Below are 14277 nucleotides of genomic sequence, written 5' to 3'. Positions count from 1 at the left end.
AGGGCGGGCGGCGGCGGCCAGGCGGGGAGCGGCTGGCGGGGCTCCGCTGCCGGCACTGCACCGGGCCTCGGCCTCGCAGCGGACCGGCGCCGCGCCCTCAGCCGGCCCCGTGTCGCCGCAGCGGAACCGTCAGCCCCCGGCCTGCGAGCGGGCAGGATGGAGCTGGACGAGCTGCTGCTGGACGAGGAGGGCGCCTTCTCCCTCAGCGGGTTCCAGGAGTTCACGGTGAGTGTCCGCGGCCCAGCCTGCCCTTAGCAGGCCCTCGGGGTGATGCCCCCTGTCCGCTGCTCCCGAGGAGCCCCGTGGGGCCGCACGCCCCGGGCCGGTTAGCCCTGCGCTGGGCTGGGCTGAGCACGGCGTGAAGAGTGCTCTGCGCCTTCCTCACGTTCCTCCGTCTGCCTTCAGTTCTTGCCCAGGCACCAGCAGCTGAGCGAGAGGGTGCGGAAGCGGCTCTATTATGGCTGGGACAAAGACTGCAGCCTGGATAATCTCTCCAGCCCTGTGGCAGGTGGGTTGCTGATTGTCCCCAGATGGGAATGCTGAGTCAAGGGGGTTGGAAGTAGCCCAAGGGGCCGAGACGAGTAGGTCACCTGCTTCCTCCCCCGTGCCAAATCCCACCCCTGCCCAGCCTTTCCCACTCAGCACAATACAGTAGGGCAGGATGCCAGAGCCTCATGGTTTCTGTTCTCTGTTTTGTTGCCCCGTCTGGCCCGTTGCTGCGTTTTTGACATCATTATATACCAGTATGAAGTCCTTTAGATTGCTTGTGAATTCCTCGGCAGAGCAGGTTGTGAACTTGTTTCTGCTGAGAGCCGTCTTAGATAATTGTGCTCTGCAAAACACTCAGGGCTTTGTTCAACTTCTAGTTGTAAGCATCAGGCACAGAAGTTCTTGCTGTGTTTGTCTGAATCACACTCCTTTTTCCCTGTCAATTCAGCAGTGTTTTGGGGAGCAGAAGGACATGGCTGGGTTAAGGCTGAGGAGCTTGTGCAGGAGATGATGGAGGGGAGTGGAAAAAGGCATGCAGTGGTTTGCTAAACTTCACTGTGTGTGGTTCTCAGCATTTCCATTAGCTGCTTGTTAGGGGAACAGTCTGAAGTTGCCAGAAGGCTGTGTATGATGAGCCTTGGTGAGGAGGAGGATGCTGAGTGTGTGGTGCCAGGGCAGGCCCAGGCAGAGCAGCCAGCTGCCTGGGCACTGCTGGGAGTCACAGTTCCAACACAAGCGGTGTGAGGGAGGCTCGAGGCTGACATTACACCAGGGTGCAAGGTGGGACTGTTCCATGGATGAAAGCTCAAAGGGTACAGTCATGCAGGAAAACTGTTTGGGACTATTAACTGTAAGGATTGCCCTGCACTCAGGAAATGCTGTAGTTCCAGCAGCTGGGGGCAAGAGTGGCACATGGAGAATGTGTCCATGGGCTGATCTGCTTTTACAGCCTTCCTTCACCAACTGCTTTCAAAAAATAGGGCCCCAGGACTATGATACCTGTCTTGGTACATCTGTCCTTGCTACATGGCAAGTCCATGGCACTGTTCTCAAACAGGATAGAGGCTTGTTGGGAAAGTGGAATAGCAGGAAAAGGTCTTTGATATTGGAGGTTGGTTGCAGAAGGCAGTATGGGACTGCCTGAGGAGAGAAGTTGAAATGTGAATTTTTTCCTTTGGAGACAGAAGAACAGTAACCACACTCAGTGTGCTGTGAGATGGGAAACTGATCAGCTGCTGTCCATTCCCTCTAGGACGGGACACTCTTGTGAGTTGGATTTGTGGGCTGAAGAATTTGGTTTCATATCAGGATGAGCTTGTAGGGATCACTTGAGATGCTGGTACTGCCTCTGTGGTGGCAAAATGGTGGCCTGGAAGGGCAGAGAGAGCAGCAGCAGTGGGAGAGGCTGGGCACAGCCAGTGGGTGACTGGAGCTGTCTGCCTGGCTGTCCATCATAGTAGTGCTGTGGCCTGAATAGTGTTTGGAAGTTCCTTACAGAAGTGTTTTCTGAGCTTGGTGGCTGCTCTTTGGGCAAATCATTCATGTTAGTACGTGGATTCTCTTAGGTGCTGGAGAGATGTAGAGATGTAGAAAGAAGGGGTGCAGTGATGCTTTCCCTGGTAGCTGGAAATGCAAGGCTGCTGGGACGAGCTCTGCTATCAGCCAAGGGCTCAGAAACAAAATGAAGTTTCTTGTCTAAAGCACTTCTTGCCTAGCATCAGACTGTGGTGCTGACTGGGATGCTCCCAGCTGGTCCCATTGTATAGGGAAGTGAGATGGGAGCTGCTGGAGCCATCTGCCAGTATATGTCAGTGTCTGTGCTTGAGTGCTGCAGCACCTCCTGAGTGCAGGGAAAGCAGGCTGAGCTGCAGTTATACTGTATCAGTGCTTTGCTACCTGTTAATGCCTTCAGGCTCCTGGTCACACGGGTACCTGGTGCTTCATCATCTCAGGGTGGTGTAGGGTGGGCTGGATCCATGCTGCTGAGATCTGGAGGGGGAAGATGCTGGTGGTTGGAGGGGAGCAAAGGACCATGAAGATGTGGTGTGACATCAAGCCCAAGAAGCAAGAAGGCCTCCAGAAGGGCTGTCTGAAGTCCTGCAGGGTGAGGGCAGGATGTTTCTGTGCAGCTGACTGCTGTTGGTTCCCTGTGACACAGACCTGCTGATCTGGCACTGCCGCAGGGCCTTGGTCACTCACATCCTCTTCCTGCTGTGATTTGCCTGCCCTGCATGTTTGTTTGTTCCTCACTTGTCCCTGACCTCTCATAAGGCCTCATAGTTTAACTTAAACTTGAAGGGCTGAGCAAACACCAAGACCTGATAGGCTTGTAGGGAGGAGGGGACAGGTGGTCATGGGCTGGGCCACACTAGACTAACTCTTTTGGTGCTTTTCTGTCCTAGACATTGCTGTGGAGTTGCTGCAGAAAGTGGCTCCCAGTCCTATCCGCAGACTCCAGAAGAAATATGTGTCTCACGTATCTCGGTAAGAAGCGAAACATGTCCCTTCATGTCCCGTGTCAGAACTTGGAGCTCTGGTCTTACTTGTGACTCACTTCTGTCTCCTGGGCCAGCCACTGGCTTTGTGCCTAGGTCTGATTAGTCTCAAAGAGAAGCTGGAGGCACAGACAGCAGGCACAGTGACTTCCTGACGCAGCCAGCTTCAAGTTTATCCTTCTCTCTGGGGTGCACATGTGGTCTTGTTACTTGAGAGTCTGTACTGGCTGGATCTGCAGCACCCTGGATAGCCAGATTTGGACCTGGAGTCTCCTCTTGGCAGCTGAGCCCTCACAGCATGCCTTGCTGCAGGCCGGGCTGCTCAGTTTGGAGCTGACTGCCTGGGAACAGAAACCAGGGCTTTCACTCTCCATCCTGCATCCCTGGCACTTTCTGTGCTGCAGCTCAGGACAGCTGGCACAGAGGTGGCAAGGCTGGGATCTGCGTAGCTATTTGCTAAACCCTCCTACTGTCTGCATGGAGAGGGAGCAGCCAAATTGTGTCCTGGTACCTGGGACGTTTGTGGCATTGGTTCTTGTCCTGTCCTACAGGGAAGCTTGCATCTCACCCTGTTCCATGATGTTGGCACTGGTTTACATTGAAAGACTCCGGCACAGGAACCCTGAATACCTCCAGCAGATCTCATCTTCAGACCTCTTTCTGATCTCCATGGTGAGCGGTGGGCAGGGCAGTAACTGGGCTGGTGGGAAGTGAGTGCAGTGGAGGCTGAGATCCTGTCCTTTGTGCTACTTTTAGATGGTTGCAAGTAAGTATCTGTATGATGAGGGTGAGGAAGAGGAGGTGTTCAACGATGAGTGGGGAGCAGCAGGGAAGGTGGATGTCCAGACCATGAACACACTGGAGATGAACTTCCTGAGCGCCATTGTAAGTAAAACTGTAATTGTTGCCAAGTGTTTCGCATCGAGGGGAGTCTGGATTTCTGTTTTTGTCCCATATGCTCCCATGAAGGGAGAGAGAAAGATGTGTCTGGGTGCTGGGTGACCTGCCTTGAATGCACTGACCTTTAACTGCTGTCCTGGCAGGACTGGAGTCTCTATACAGATCCTCGGGAGCTGTTTGAAGTGCTGAGCTGGCTGGAAGGACGGTAGGTGTCTAGGGTGGGGATGATCCCTTATCTGTGTTGTAGCCTGGCTCGGTCCCTGCTTGGATATAGCCCTGCTGCAGTGAAATAAGAGGTTGGGACACATCTGAGCCTTAGCTAGGCTCTGCCACTCCCTTCTACAGAGCTTAAGCAGGGTCTTCTCCAAACCTGCCTGGGTTGAAGCTGCTTTTATGGGGAAGGTCCATATCATTCCTGGATATGGACCATATCATTCATATCATGGTCCATATCCACCATTCCCCCTTTTTTTTTTTTTGTTTTTTTCATTTCTTGCAGTGTGGCTGAAAAACAGGGCATGTGGCGTGGCTGGTTTACCTACACAGATATTTGTGTCCTCATGGAGCAGTCCATGTGGCAGCATGTGCTGGGCCAGTTCTACCAGCAAGTGGTGAAGGTAAGGGCATAGGAGAGCAGCTAATTGCAAGAACATGGGACCCAGCAGGCTGTGGATTTGGAGCAGGACCCTCTTTTTCACCAAGACCAGCACCTTGGATTATTCTGTGTTGAAAAGGGAAGCTCTCGGAAGGTGCTGATTTGCAGCTGCACTGCCTGAGGCACTGCAGCCTGGTGCTAGGTAGTGTGCTGGACCACAGCCCCACAAGTCATAGTGCAAGGACATGGTGGTGGCATGGAGGTAACTGGGTACCAGCTAGGGTTTTGAACAGGAGCTGTTGACTTTTAGCTGGGACATTTTGGTTTGTGATATTTAGGCCCAGCTTTGGGCAGGCTGTGTGCTGCCCACCATTAGCAGTGTGGCTGCCTGCTCTCGGCATCCAGCCCTGGAGCTGGTGATGCTTTTTCCTATTGCAGCTGCTGGGTTGATTGTGGCCATGCTACATCACAGCTAGCAGGGGGTGCTGCTGCTGGGGGTGTCTGGGCTAACATTTGGCTTCTCCCTAGCTGGCCTGCCTCCTGGGTGTGGTGTACCTGACGGGCTTCGCAGCCATCTTCGCCTCCATCAGTGTAGTGCACCGGTCTGTGTGCATAAGGAGTGTCAGCACTGCAGCCCCCCGGCCTGCGCTGTTCCCCGAGGAGGGGAGGTGCCAGCTGGCTGCCCAGCCAGCCCCAGCCCCTGGCCAACCCCAGCCCGAGCTGCCCAATGTCTCCTCAGCCAGCTGCACCCGTTGCCTGGGGGAGAATGAGACGACCAAGGAGCCACATCGTGGAGGTGTCACAGCGACTGCGCTCTACCTGTGGAGCAGCGTGATGACGGCCCTGTCCTACCCAAAGGCACCTGATCTAGCCCAACACAGGCACCTCCCACACGGTCCTTTCCGGAAAGTGCCCACTGCCTGTGAGAGATCCAACCGCACCGCCCCCACTGCAGCCCCCAGCCAGCCTGGCCCTTTTGGACTCGCCGTGCTCCCGGCTCCTCCGGTGTTCCACTGCCATGCTTGCTCAGCCACTGTGGGCCCCACATGGGATGCAGCCCCCAACCGTGAGGACTGGCTGGACCCCCTGGGGCTGAAGCAGTGCTTCTTGCATACTGCAATGGATCTCAGCAGAATCAAGAGTTTCATTTTTCCCAGCTAGGAGTGTAGGACAGCAGCCCTGTTCCCCTTCCCTCCTAGTGTGGCACAACTCGCTTCCTTGCACTTCTGGGACCCCTGATCCTTGGAACTGCATGGGGCTGAAGGCTCCTGCATTACTTTCAAACCAGCACTTGTGTCCCCCCACCTAGGGCAGGGATGTTTTTCACTTGGGGCTGCTGGGACAGGTTGGGATAGAAGTGGCTTGCTGGGGTAGGAACTTCATAGCTGAAGGGTAAATATGGGTTGCCTTTGGGCTGGGGTGTTTGTGCAAAGGGGGTATTGTACCTCTTCCTGTAGTGAGTGGTGTTGGACAGAGGTGGCATATGGGATGTTGGAGGCTGGGACTGTGTGTGCAGGGTGGAGGGGCTAAGGCAGTGACCTCAGTGAGAAGGTGGGGTGCCTGGGGTAAGGAAGAGGAGGTTGAAGAGAGGTGGGAGTGAGCTGGCTGGTCATAGCAGTATTTACATTTGGGGTCTTTTAGGCTACTTCTTGGACCTTGCAAGAATGACAATAAGCAGGTACTCCAGTGTGGCTGTGCCCCACTGGGCTTGGTGGGGATGAGGTATGGTTAGGGCTGAACTTCCTTATCTTGCTGTGTTGGGTGTTTTGAATCTGGGGTGCTCTGTGACCCCATCCCAAACCCCAGCTGTCTGTGTCTGTGAGAAAATAGTGCCTGACTGCTCTTCAGAGTGGGAAGAAGGCACCTTGTCTTGCTGACCAGGCTAGCTCATCATGCCCCTTCTTTTTACTGTGGATTTTACACCTGTTTTTCACTCTTTTGTAGATGCAAATCTCTTCCAATAAAAGTAGTTCTTGCTGTGTGCCTGCCTCGTCCTGCTGAGCTGCTCCATACTGGCAGCATGCCTGCCCCAGAGCAGAGCCACGTCCATGCAGCTGTGCCTGCTCCTGGAACTGCTGTGCAAGACAAATCCTAGGTGCTGCCAGTAAGCCCAAGAGATCTTGGGCAGTCTTTCTTGACGTGTGGGATATCAGGTCTGGTGCATGCAGGGACAACAGGAGAAGAATGGAGGATCCCCATTCTTGGGAATGCAGGGAATGCATGTTCTCTTCACTGCTCTTTGCTCTCCAAAGTCTTACCTGTTAATGAGTGAGCCTTGAGCAGCAAGGGCTTGACCAGGTCACTGACACAGCCACCTCTGCCCCGTGACAAAAACATGAGCATCTCTTTCCAGCCAAGCAGGCAGCTCCTGTTCCTGGCATCCTTGTCCAGTGGCAGGAATCAGTACTCTCCTAGGAAAATAGGGGATATAATAGACCCCTATTAGAGACCAGGATGGGCCAGGAGGGCAGCAGATGCTATGCTGGGGTGAAACAAGCATGAGCAGGGCATACTGAAGCTGGAGGATGCTGCTGGTGGGAATAATCTAAGCCCATGGAGGGAGAGGTATCAAGGCTGTGGCCTACCCAGTGACCACAGAGGCAGTGATTGGGACCCAGGCTGTGGGTAGTTGGCATTGTAATAATGTCAGATGGCCTGCTTGTGGCTGCCTGTCACCTGGCTCTTGTGGTGACAAACCAGGGTGACACTTACATTCCTGGCCACAAGGGCAGATTACTAACCAACTCAAGTTAATGGCTAATCCTGGGGCAGCTCCTGCAAAAGGTGGAAGTTCAGCCATGTGAGGATTTGGGAGGAACTCTTAAGGGTGGGAACCTGCCCACCCTCTGCACTGAAAACTGGGAGCAGTGTGGGGAAGGCAGCAGCATGAATGGGGGCCATGGCAGAGCACCTGGAGCTGGGAGCCCCATGCTCACATCCTGCTCCTCCCAGAAGATGTGCTCCTGGATGATGAGCTGCTGCTTAGCCCTTCAGGTAAGGGGTGGGGGGGGCGACCATGGTGAGCAGCCAGAGAGATGGGATGATGAGGAGAGAGCTGGGATCCTCTCAGATTGCAGCAGGGACTGCAGCAGGCCAGGGACTGCATCCTGCCAGGCAAAGGGTATACAGGGCTCTGGTCAGTGTGTGCTGGGAGAGGAGTGGGCAGCAGTGATTGCTACCCAGGTGGTGTCAGTGGGCATCCACCCTCTTAGGGGGACTGGGCATGGGGAACTGCAGCTCTGGGTGTTGCAAGGAGTTGTGAGTGTTCCATCTCTTCCCTGCACAGCACCTGGCTGTGCAGACCTCCTTGCTCTGCATCTTCCACCTCCTCCTGCTGCCCACCCTGCCTCAGGAGCCACCTCATGCCCAGACCACCAGCAAGCTCCTGGCACGAAGCCTCTTTGCCTGTGGCATCTCCACAGTGCTGCAGACCACCCTGGGGAGCCGGTGAGCAAGGGGCATGAAGGGGAGCAGCTGTCAACAGGAGGAGGGCGATGCCATGGCAGGGCACATCTGTCTCCTAGGAAGTGGGAAGTTGAGCTTTTCTGGAAGTGGGAAGAGGCCCAAGGAAAATCTCTTTGCACTGTATCTCTGCACAGTTGTCACAGGTGTTCCCTCCCTCTCACATACACCTCTAGAAAAACTGGTGTGCTTTCCCTCTAGCTCCTCTCTGCCTTGCTCCAACATCATACACAGCTCCTTCAGACCATCTGATGCCTGTGCTGCCCACATAGGCTGGGTATGGGATTCACCCTCTGACATCTGCATCCACTTCATGTGCTGTCACTTGGGATGTACTAGGGCATATGTAGAATGTGGGGTAATCTGCCACTTTGGGGTTCTTACCTGCTTCCCTTCCCACCCCTGTTCCTATGGCAGCCTGGGCTTTTGGAGCAACCCTGTTCCCTTCCCTGGCCTTCCTCCCTAATGTGCTGTCATTGTCCCCTTCCTCAGGCTGCCGCTGGTTCAAATCCCGTCCTTTGAGTACTTAGTCCCTGCCATGGTGCTGAGCTCCCACCTGTCCCCTGGTGCCAGCACAGACAGGAATGGTAAGCACAGCCCTGGAGCCTGTGTCCTTTGGGGCCCAGGCCATGCTCATGCTAGGGGAATGGCAATGATGAGGAGCCTGGTAGGTGGAGTAGGGATGAGGGGTAGCAAGGGGTCCTGCCTGCTGGCCTTTGATGATGCACAGCACCCTACTCACTCCTGAGTGCACTTGCAATGTATCTGGTCACTTCCCCAGGGCCAGGGCTTATGGAGATAGAGACACTGGCACGCTTCCCCTTCTGCAGCCAACAGTCACCTTACTGCATCCTCCTGGATACAGCTCCAGGAGCCTAGGATCCATGTGTATCACACCCTTCCAAAATTCCCTTCCAGGCACAGCCATGGCCAATACATGCCTTGTACCTCATTGCAGAGACACAGGGAGCTGGGCTGACTCACTGCAAGAGGTGGGTGTCCCTGGGAATAGGGGTCCCTATCCTGCTCTATCAGCCTTCCACTTGTCACCCATATCCCTGTACTCCCAGTCTCTTTTCCTGGGATTTGCCATGAAGAGAGTTGCAAAGGCAATGGGGATCATGATGCATGTCCATGTTTCTATGTGCTTGGGGTGAGCAGAGCACATGAAACAAGCGCTTGTTCCCAGCTGCTGGGGCGGTGGGAATGTGGCCAAGGGAAGGTGTTGGACTGCTCTCCATGTATCCTGCCCCACAGGCCCATCCTTTCCTCTTACAGGTCTCTGGAGCAGTGCTGATCTCTGGGCTGATTCAGTTGGTGCTGGGAGTGTCTGGCGTGTGTGGGTGGGCAGTGCGGCACTGCGGGCCCATGGTCCTGGCCCCCAGCCTCTCCATCATCGGGCTGTCCACATACAAGGAAGCTGCTTTCTTCTGCTCCACTAACTGGGGAGTAGCACTGCTGTATGTGAGCCCAGGGACTGCAGTGGTGGGCAGCTCCTGGGCCTTTCTTTCACCAGCAGGACAGGGATGGGGCACCCCCACAGTGCATGGTGCACATCTGGGGCCCCATCACTGACTGTGATGCTGTGTGGTGACCTATGCTCACTCTCCTAGGCTCATGCTCCTTGCTGTCATCTTCTCGCAACATCTGCAGTCCTGCCACCTGCCCTCCTGTGCCTCACCCCATGCTTGGGAGGGCTCCACAGAGTACTCGGTTCCCACCCTGCGCACATTCTCGGTACTGTGGTTTGTCTGCTCTCTTCACTATCACCAGGTTTCTCTCTCCAAGCCTGGCTCTTTGGTTTGGAGTTAGGTGAGACCTGGAGCGCAGGCAGGCATGAAAAGCTCCAGTGCAGCTCCCAGAACATGGATAGTTCTGGGAAAGCGTTGGGGACCTAGGGTGTTGGAGCAGAACAGCTTGGGCTGCTTCCTGCAGGGGTGAGGGGTATGACTCCCTGGGAGATGTGACAGGACAAGGATGAGGTACAGGGCAGATGTGACAGGGCAGGCAGGGGAGGAGGGTCTCCTGCTGAGGGTCCCCTTTTGCCTTGCAGGTACTGCTCCCATTTGCTGGTGTCTGTATTGTCTGTGCCATCCTCAGCTACTTCCACATTCCCTGGGAATCACTGGATGTGACTGTGGCACAGCTGTCCTGGGCCAACAGCACCTCCAATGCCCCTTGGATCCACATCCCCCATGCAGGTGGGGGCAGCAGGGCTGAGTGCAGACATCCACGTTTGGTCAGGATTTCTATCACCTGTCCCTTTTCCCTCTGCTGCAGGAGCGTGGAGGTGGCCGCGGCTCACCCCCCAGGCGCTGGCAGTGGGCATCGCCATGGCCATCGGCTGTAGCATGAACTCTGTGGGCTGCTATGTGCTGTGTGGGAGGCTGCTGCGAGTCCCCCGGCTACCCCCTCACGCCTGTAACCGGGGGCTTTGCATGGAAGGGTTGGGCAGCCTCCTGGCAGGGCTGCTGGGCACCGCAGGGGGCACGGCCTCCAGCATCGCAAACACCTGTGCCACTGGCTTCACGCAGGTATGCCGAAGGAGGGGAATGGGCTGGCCAGGGATGGGGAGGCAGTTGAGCAGGTGTGCGGGACTTGTAATTGCCAGGCTGTCACCGAGCCAGCGCTGGGAAAGGCAGGTGTGTGCAGCAGAAGGAGGCGGACACAGAGCAGGGGTGGTGCTACCCATCCTCACTGTCCCACTCTTCTTTCCCAGGCTGGCTCTCGCCGCTCAGTGCAAGTAAGCGCCCTGCTGTGCATGGTGCTGGGCATGTCCCCGAGGCTGGCAGGGCTCCTCACCCATATCCCACTGGCAGTTCACGGTGGGTACCCTGCCCTGCCCTGCCCCTTGCTGCGGCACCTGCAGCCTGCCTGGCACCTCCTGACTCCTGCCCCTCGCAGGAGGGGTGCTTTGTGTAACCTACGCCGTGGCTGTGGGCACGGGGATCTCCTACTTCCAGTACACGGACATTGACTCAGGGAGGAACATCTTCATTGTTGGCTTTGCCATGTTCATGGCACTGCTGGTACCGCGGTGGTTCGGCACGGCCCTGGCTCCCCTGGCCACAGGTATGAGGGACATTCCCCAGGCAAGGCAAAGCCTTGAGTCCCATGGAATGGTGACTGCACATCTCCAGTGTTCTGGGAGGCTGAGTCAGCTCATGGTAGCAGGCAGCTACCTCTTCAATCCCTGATTCTGCCATGGCTGCTCATGCCCCTTATCCCTGGCCGGGCTGGGATCTCCTGGCTGATTCTGGCACTGTCCTTGCAGGCTGGGTGCCATTGGATCTCCTCTTTCTCTCCCTGCTTATGGTCCCTGTCTTCCTAACTGGCTTCTTGTCATTTTTTCTGGAGAACACGGTCTCAGGTGAGGGGCTGCCTTAGGTGCTCTGCATACGCCATGCTCTGAGGACTGGATCTGTCCATGGGGCAAATCACCAGCTCTGCCTCCAGGCATTTCTACTGAGGGTGCTGGAGCTGGTGTGGGCTAGGAGGAAAGGGCTCCCATTTCACTGCCTACCTCTCTGCTTGCAGGAACACTGGAGGAACGAGGGCTGCTTTCTGAGCAGCCATGGAAAGCCAGAACTGGTGACTGTCACCTCCATGGAGAGAGAGGGGAAGCCAGCCAAGCATATAGGCTCCCCACTGGGCTAAGGAGGCTGCTGCCATCTTCCTGCAAAGCCTTTCCGTGCTGCTTCCTCTGCCCGAGGAGTGAGGAAGAGGAGGAGGGAAGCTGTGCCACTGAGGAGGGGACTGCTGCCCCAGGGGAAGGGACACACCTGCTCCCCAAAACCAGCTCTGGGGAGCTGCAGCCAGAAATAAGGCCAAGCCAGACAGACATGCCTACATGGAACACTGTGGCCTGACCATGTCATCTGGGGCACTCAAGGCAGCTCGTGAAACACTTTGCTCCTCATTTCTGAAGCCCCTAAGGACTGGAGGAACCTGAGCTTCCACACTCCTAACACAAACCTAATTTCCCTGCTTGGGAGCAAGATATAAAAACCTTCAACCATCTATGCCTTTTCCAGGGGTTTTCTTTCCAGATGGGATTTACCTAGGGGATCCCCTGTTGCCCTGAGGACTGTGACAAGAGGGCAGGGCCACCTGGTGCCACTGCAGGTGAGGATGTGGGTACCTCTAAAATCCACCACCACCCTGAGGACATGACATGTGGAGGGTTCAGTGCTTTGGCCAGCCCCAGAGGACTGTCACTGGCTATGCTCACCTGCTGGCACTGTGCTCAGGAGCGACTGGCTGTCCATCTCCTCCCTACTGTGTCCCAGTTGTGCCTATGGGTGATGAGGTTTGGAAATCGGTGCCTGGGGTAAGGGTGGGCCTCAGTGTGGAGGGCACCGGGGCTATGTGGTGTGCCAAGTTGGCACAATGCTGCTCTGCGTCACCTTGTGAGCCCAGTGCCCAGGCGCGGGGACAGAGGCAGCTGCAGCCCCAGCTGTGCAGGGCTCGCTGTGGTGCAGCAGCCGAGCTGGCAGGGCAGCGGTGCAGGTGCGTGCCCTGGCCGTGCTTGCCCCGGCACTCTGCGGCTGAGGAATAAACCTGCGGCCAAGGAACAGGGGGAGCTCCGCTGCCGCCGCCTCTCCGGCCGTCCAGGGCCCTGTACCCAGCCGGGCACCTCTGTCAGGACCGGTCGTAGCAGGCACAAGCGCAGAACAAAGTCCTAAAGCATTTCGGTCCCCATCAGCCCCTGGGCCGTGGCAGCCCCCGCGGACGCTCTGGAGGAGCCCGCCAGCTCGGTTCGCCGTCCGTATGAGCAGGAAGCGAGCACAGCGGGCCGCGAGGAAGGGACGGCGGCTCCCGCAGCGCAAGCAGCCGCACGTCCCGGCGTGCCCCGGCCCGCTCGCCGCGGAAGAGAGCGGCATGCCGGGAGCCGTAGTCTGCCTCGCCTCGCTGCTCGCCGCGCCGCGCCTCTGCAGCGCCCGGCCGCCGCTCCTCCAGCCCTCGGTAAAGCTGCGGCTCCGCAGAGCCCCAGGCCTGCGGGCACCCCGCGGTCGCTGGTCCCCGAGTGTTTCGGGAGGCGTGGAGCCGGTCCCAGGGAGGAGCGGGAAGCAGCCGTGGGCTGCCGGCGGTCTGCCCGGTGTCAGCGCAGGCAGGCACGGCTCGGGCTCGCAGGGAGCGCAGGGATGGGTGCCCCAGCAGCAGGAGGAGGGTGCGGCACCCAGCTGCCCGCCCGGTGCCGGCGGGGCAGCCCGAGTGCTCATTTGGGCGTGCAGGTCTTGCCGTGTTAGCGCCAGCAAGCAGCGGATAAGCCGGGGAGGCAGCAGTTCCGCTGGTGCATCTGGGGTGCTCGTTGTGAGCTGCGGCAGGACCTGCCCTGCAGCAGCTCCCGAAACTCAGGCCCCAGCTCTGCGGCTGCATGTGTGACCTCAGCTGGCTGAGTATCCTCACTTCTGTGCTGTCAGGTCATAAATGGGCCAGCCGGGACTGACGGCCCCTGTGAGGCCACCCCAGGAACCAGGTCTTCCTGGGTGGGGGGTGAGGTGGAGACCTGGTTGCTCTCTTGCAGATGGAGGGCTCCGAGGAGCTGGAAAGCAGCCTCCTGACCCAGCCCTGGGCTTCTGTTCGCTTTGGCGAGTCCACTTTTCTTGCCAAAGTGTGCTTCAGGGATAGTGGCTATATCCTGCTGATCTCTGACCTCAACAGTGTCTGGTACGAGAGTACAGATGCCGAGGCTGTGGGACAAAGGTCCAAGGTGAGTGTCTGAAAAGGCCAGGGGCCTCCTTTTCTCCTCCCAGCAGCTGACATACCAGCATAAATTGCTTGGTGACACAGTGGCTGTTGGGTCTGACTGGGGTCGGGTGCAAATGCCCAACCTGGGAAGTCCCTGTGTGGCTCTGCCCAAGCCCTCTCACCCCATTTGGCCAAACACCCTTCTCCCAGGAGAGTGGGCCACACTATTTAGCACGCCTGGGGCAGCCAGGTGGGTCTGCATACAGAGGCTGGCACAGTCTCTTCACTTGTGGGCTGGATGGGCAGCTGGTTTTCCCAGGGTCAATGTACTAAAGAGGAGCTTGAAACAAGGCTGCCTTCTACTCGTGACAGAGAGATTCTGTTCACATTCATAGCTGGTAGTCTCTCATGGGGCATCCTGTCAGCTTGGCCCCCAAAAATGCATGGAGCTGTGCCTCATCTCCTCAGCCCATGAGCCCAGGCCTTCATGTGCCATTGGAGGGGCATGTCCCTCTGTCACATAATGCTGAGTGGCTGGTGGCAGGAGGGACAGAAGGCTGCAGCCATCCCCCAGCTCTGACAGATTGTCCTGCTGTTTGCTCTCAGCCAGGCTATGGTGCTTGTGGTGGCATGCAGAACAGATGT

At 57.1% G+C, this 14277-nt stretch overlaps 3 protein-coding genes across 3 annotated transcripts in view; all 3 read left to right on the top strand.

The window, feature by feature from the left end:
* Positions 1–17: 17 nt before the first annotated feature.
* On the top strand, positions 18–6462 carry CNPPD1 (cyclin Pas1/PHO80 domain containing 1). The gene is made up of 8 exons (XM_021526247.2): positions 18–225; positions 406–508; positions 2892–2973; positions 3536–3656; positions 3741–3869; positions 4028–4089; positions 4384–4501; positions 5008–6462. Exons 1-8 carry the CDS (start codon positions 157–159, stop codon positions 5638–5640), a joined length of 1317 nt encoding a protein of 438 aa, XP_021381922.2. The 5' UTR covers positions 18–156; the 3' UTR covers positions 5641–6462.
* An 809-nt stretch (positions 6463–7271) lies between these two features.
* SLC23A3 (solute carrier family 23 member 3) lies at positions 7272–11963 on the top strand. Its single transcript, XM_077784980.1, is given in 12 exon segments — positions 7272–7473; positions 7766–7926; positions 8434–8528; positions 8860–8933; positions 9220–9426; positions 9555–9678; positions 9995–10147; positions 10150–10475; positions 10661–10766; positions 10846–11013; positions 11216–11311; positions 11479–11963. Coding segments are annotated over 12 exon segments (1950 nt in total). The 5' UTR covers positions 7272–7365; the 3' UTR covers positions 11811–11963.
* Positions 11964–12853: 890 nt separating this feature from the next.
* The window catches only part of NHEJ1 (non-homologous end joining factor 1), a 42341-nt gene continuing 40917 nt past the window's right edge, over positions 12854–14277 (top strand). The window contains exons 1-2 of the mRNA XM_021526246.3: positions 12854–12906; positions 13469–13654. Coding sequence (XP_021381921.3) covers positions 13469–13654 — 186 coding nt within the window. The 5' untranslated portion in view covers positions 12854–12906. The remainder of the gene's footprint in view (positions 12907–13468; positions 13655–14277) is intronic.

This window comes from Lonchura striata, chromosome 8, assembly GCF_046129695.1.
Source record: "Lonchura striata isolate bLonStr1 chromosome 8, bLonStr1.mat, whole genome shotgun sequence".
Lineage (NCBI taxonomy): Eukaryota > Metazoa > Chordata > Aves > Passeriformes > Estrildidae > Lonchura > Lonchura striata.
The sequence above is the reverse complement of the archived record's forward strand: the minus strand, read 5'-3'. Positions and strand labels throughout refer to the sequence as shown.

What these genes read in the sequence shown, in the direction of transcription:
- CNPPD1 (XM_021526247.2), top strand. Translation starts at nt 157, where the DNA reads ATGGAGCTGGACGAGCTGCTGCTGGACGAGGAGGGCGCCTTCTCCCTC. An exon ending in TCTCTCCAGCCCTGTGGCAG is followed by an intron (nt 509 to 2,891) that starts GTGGGTTGCTGA and finishes TTTCTGTCCTAG; the next exon opens with ACATTGCTGTGGAGTTGCTG. An exon ending in TATGTGTCTCACGTATCTCG is followed by an intron (nt 2,974 to 3,535) that starts GTAAGAAGCGAA and finishes CCTGTCCTACAG; the next exon opens with GGAAGCTTGCATCTCACCCT.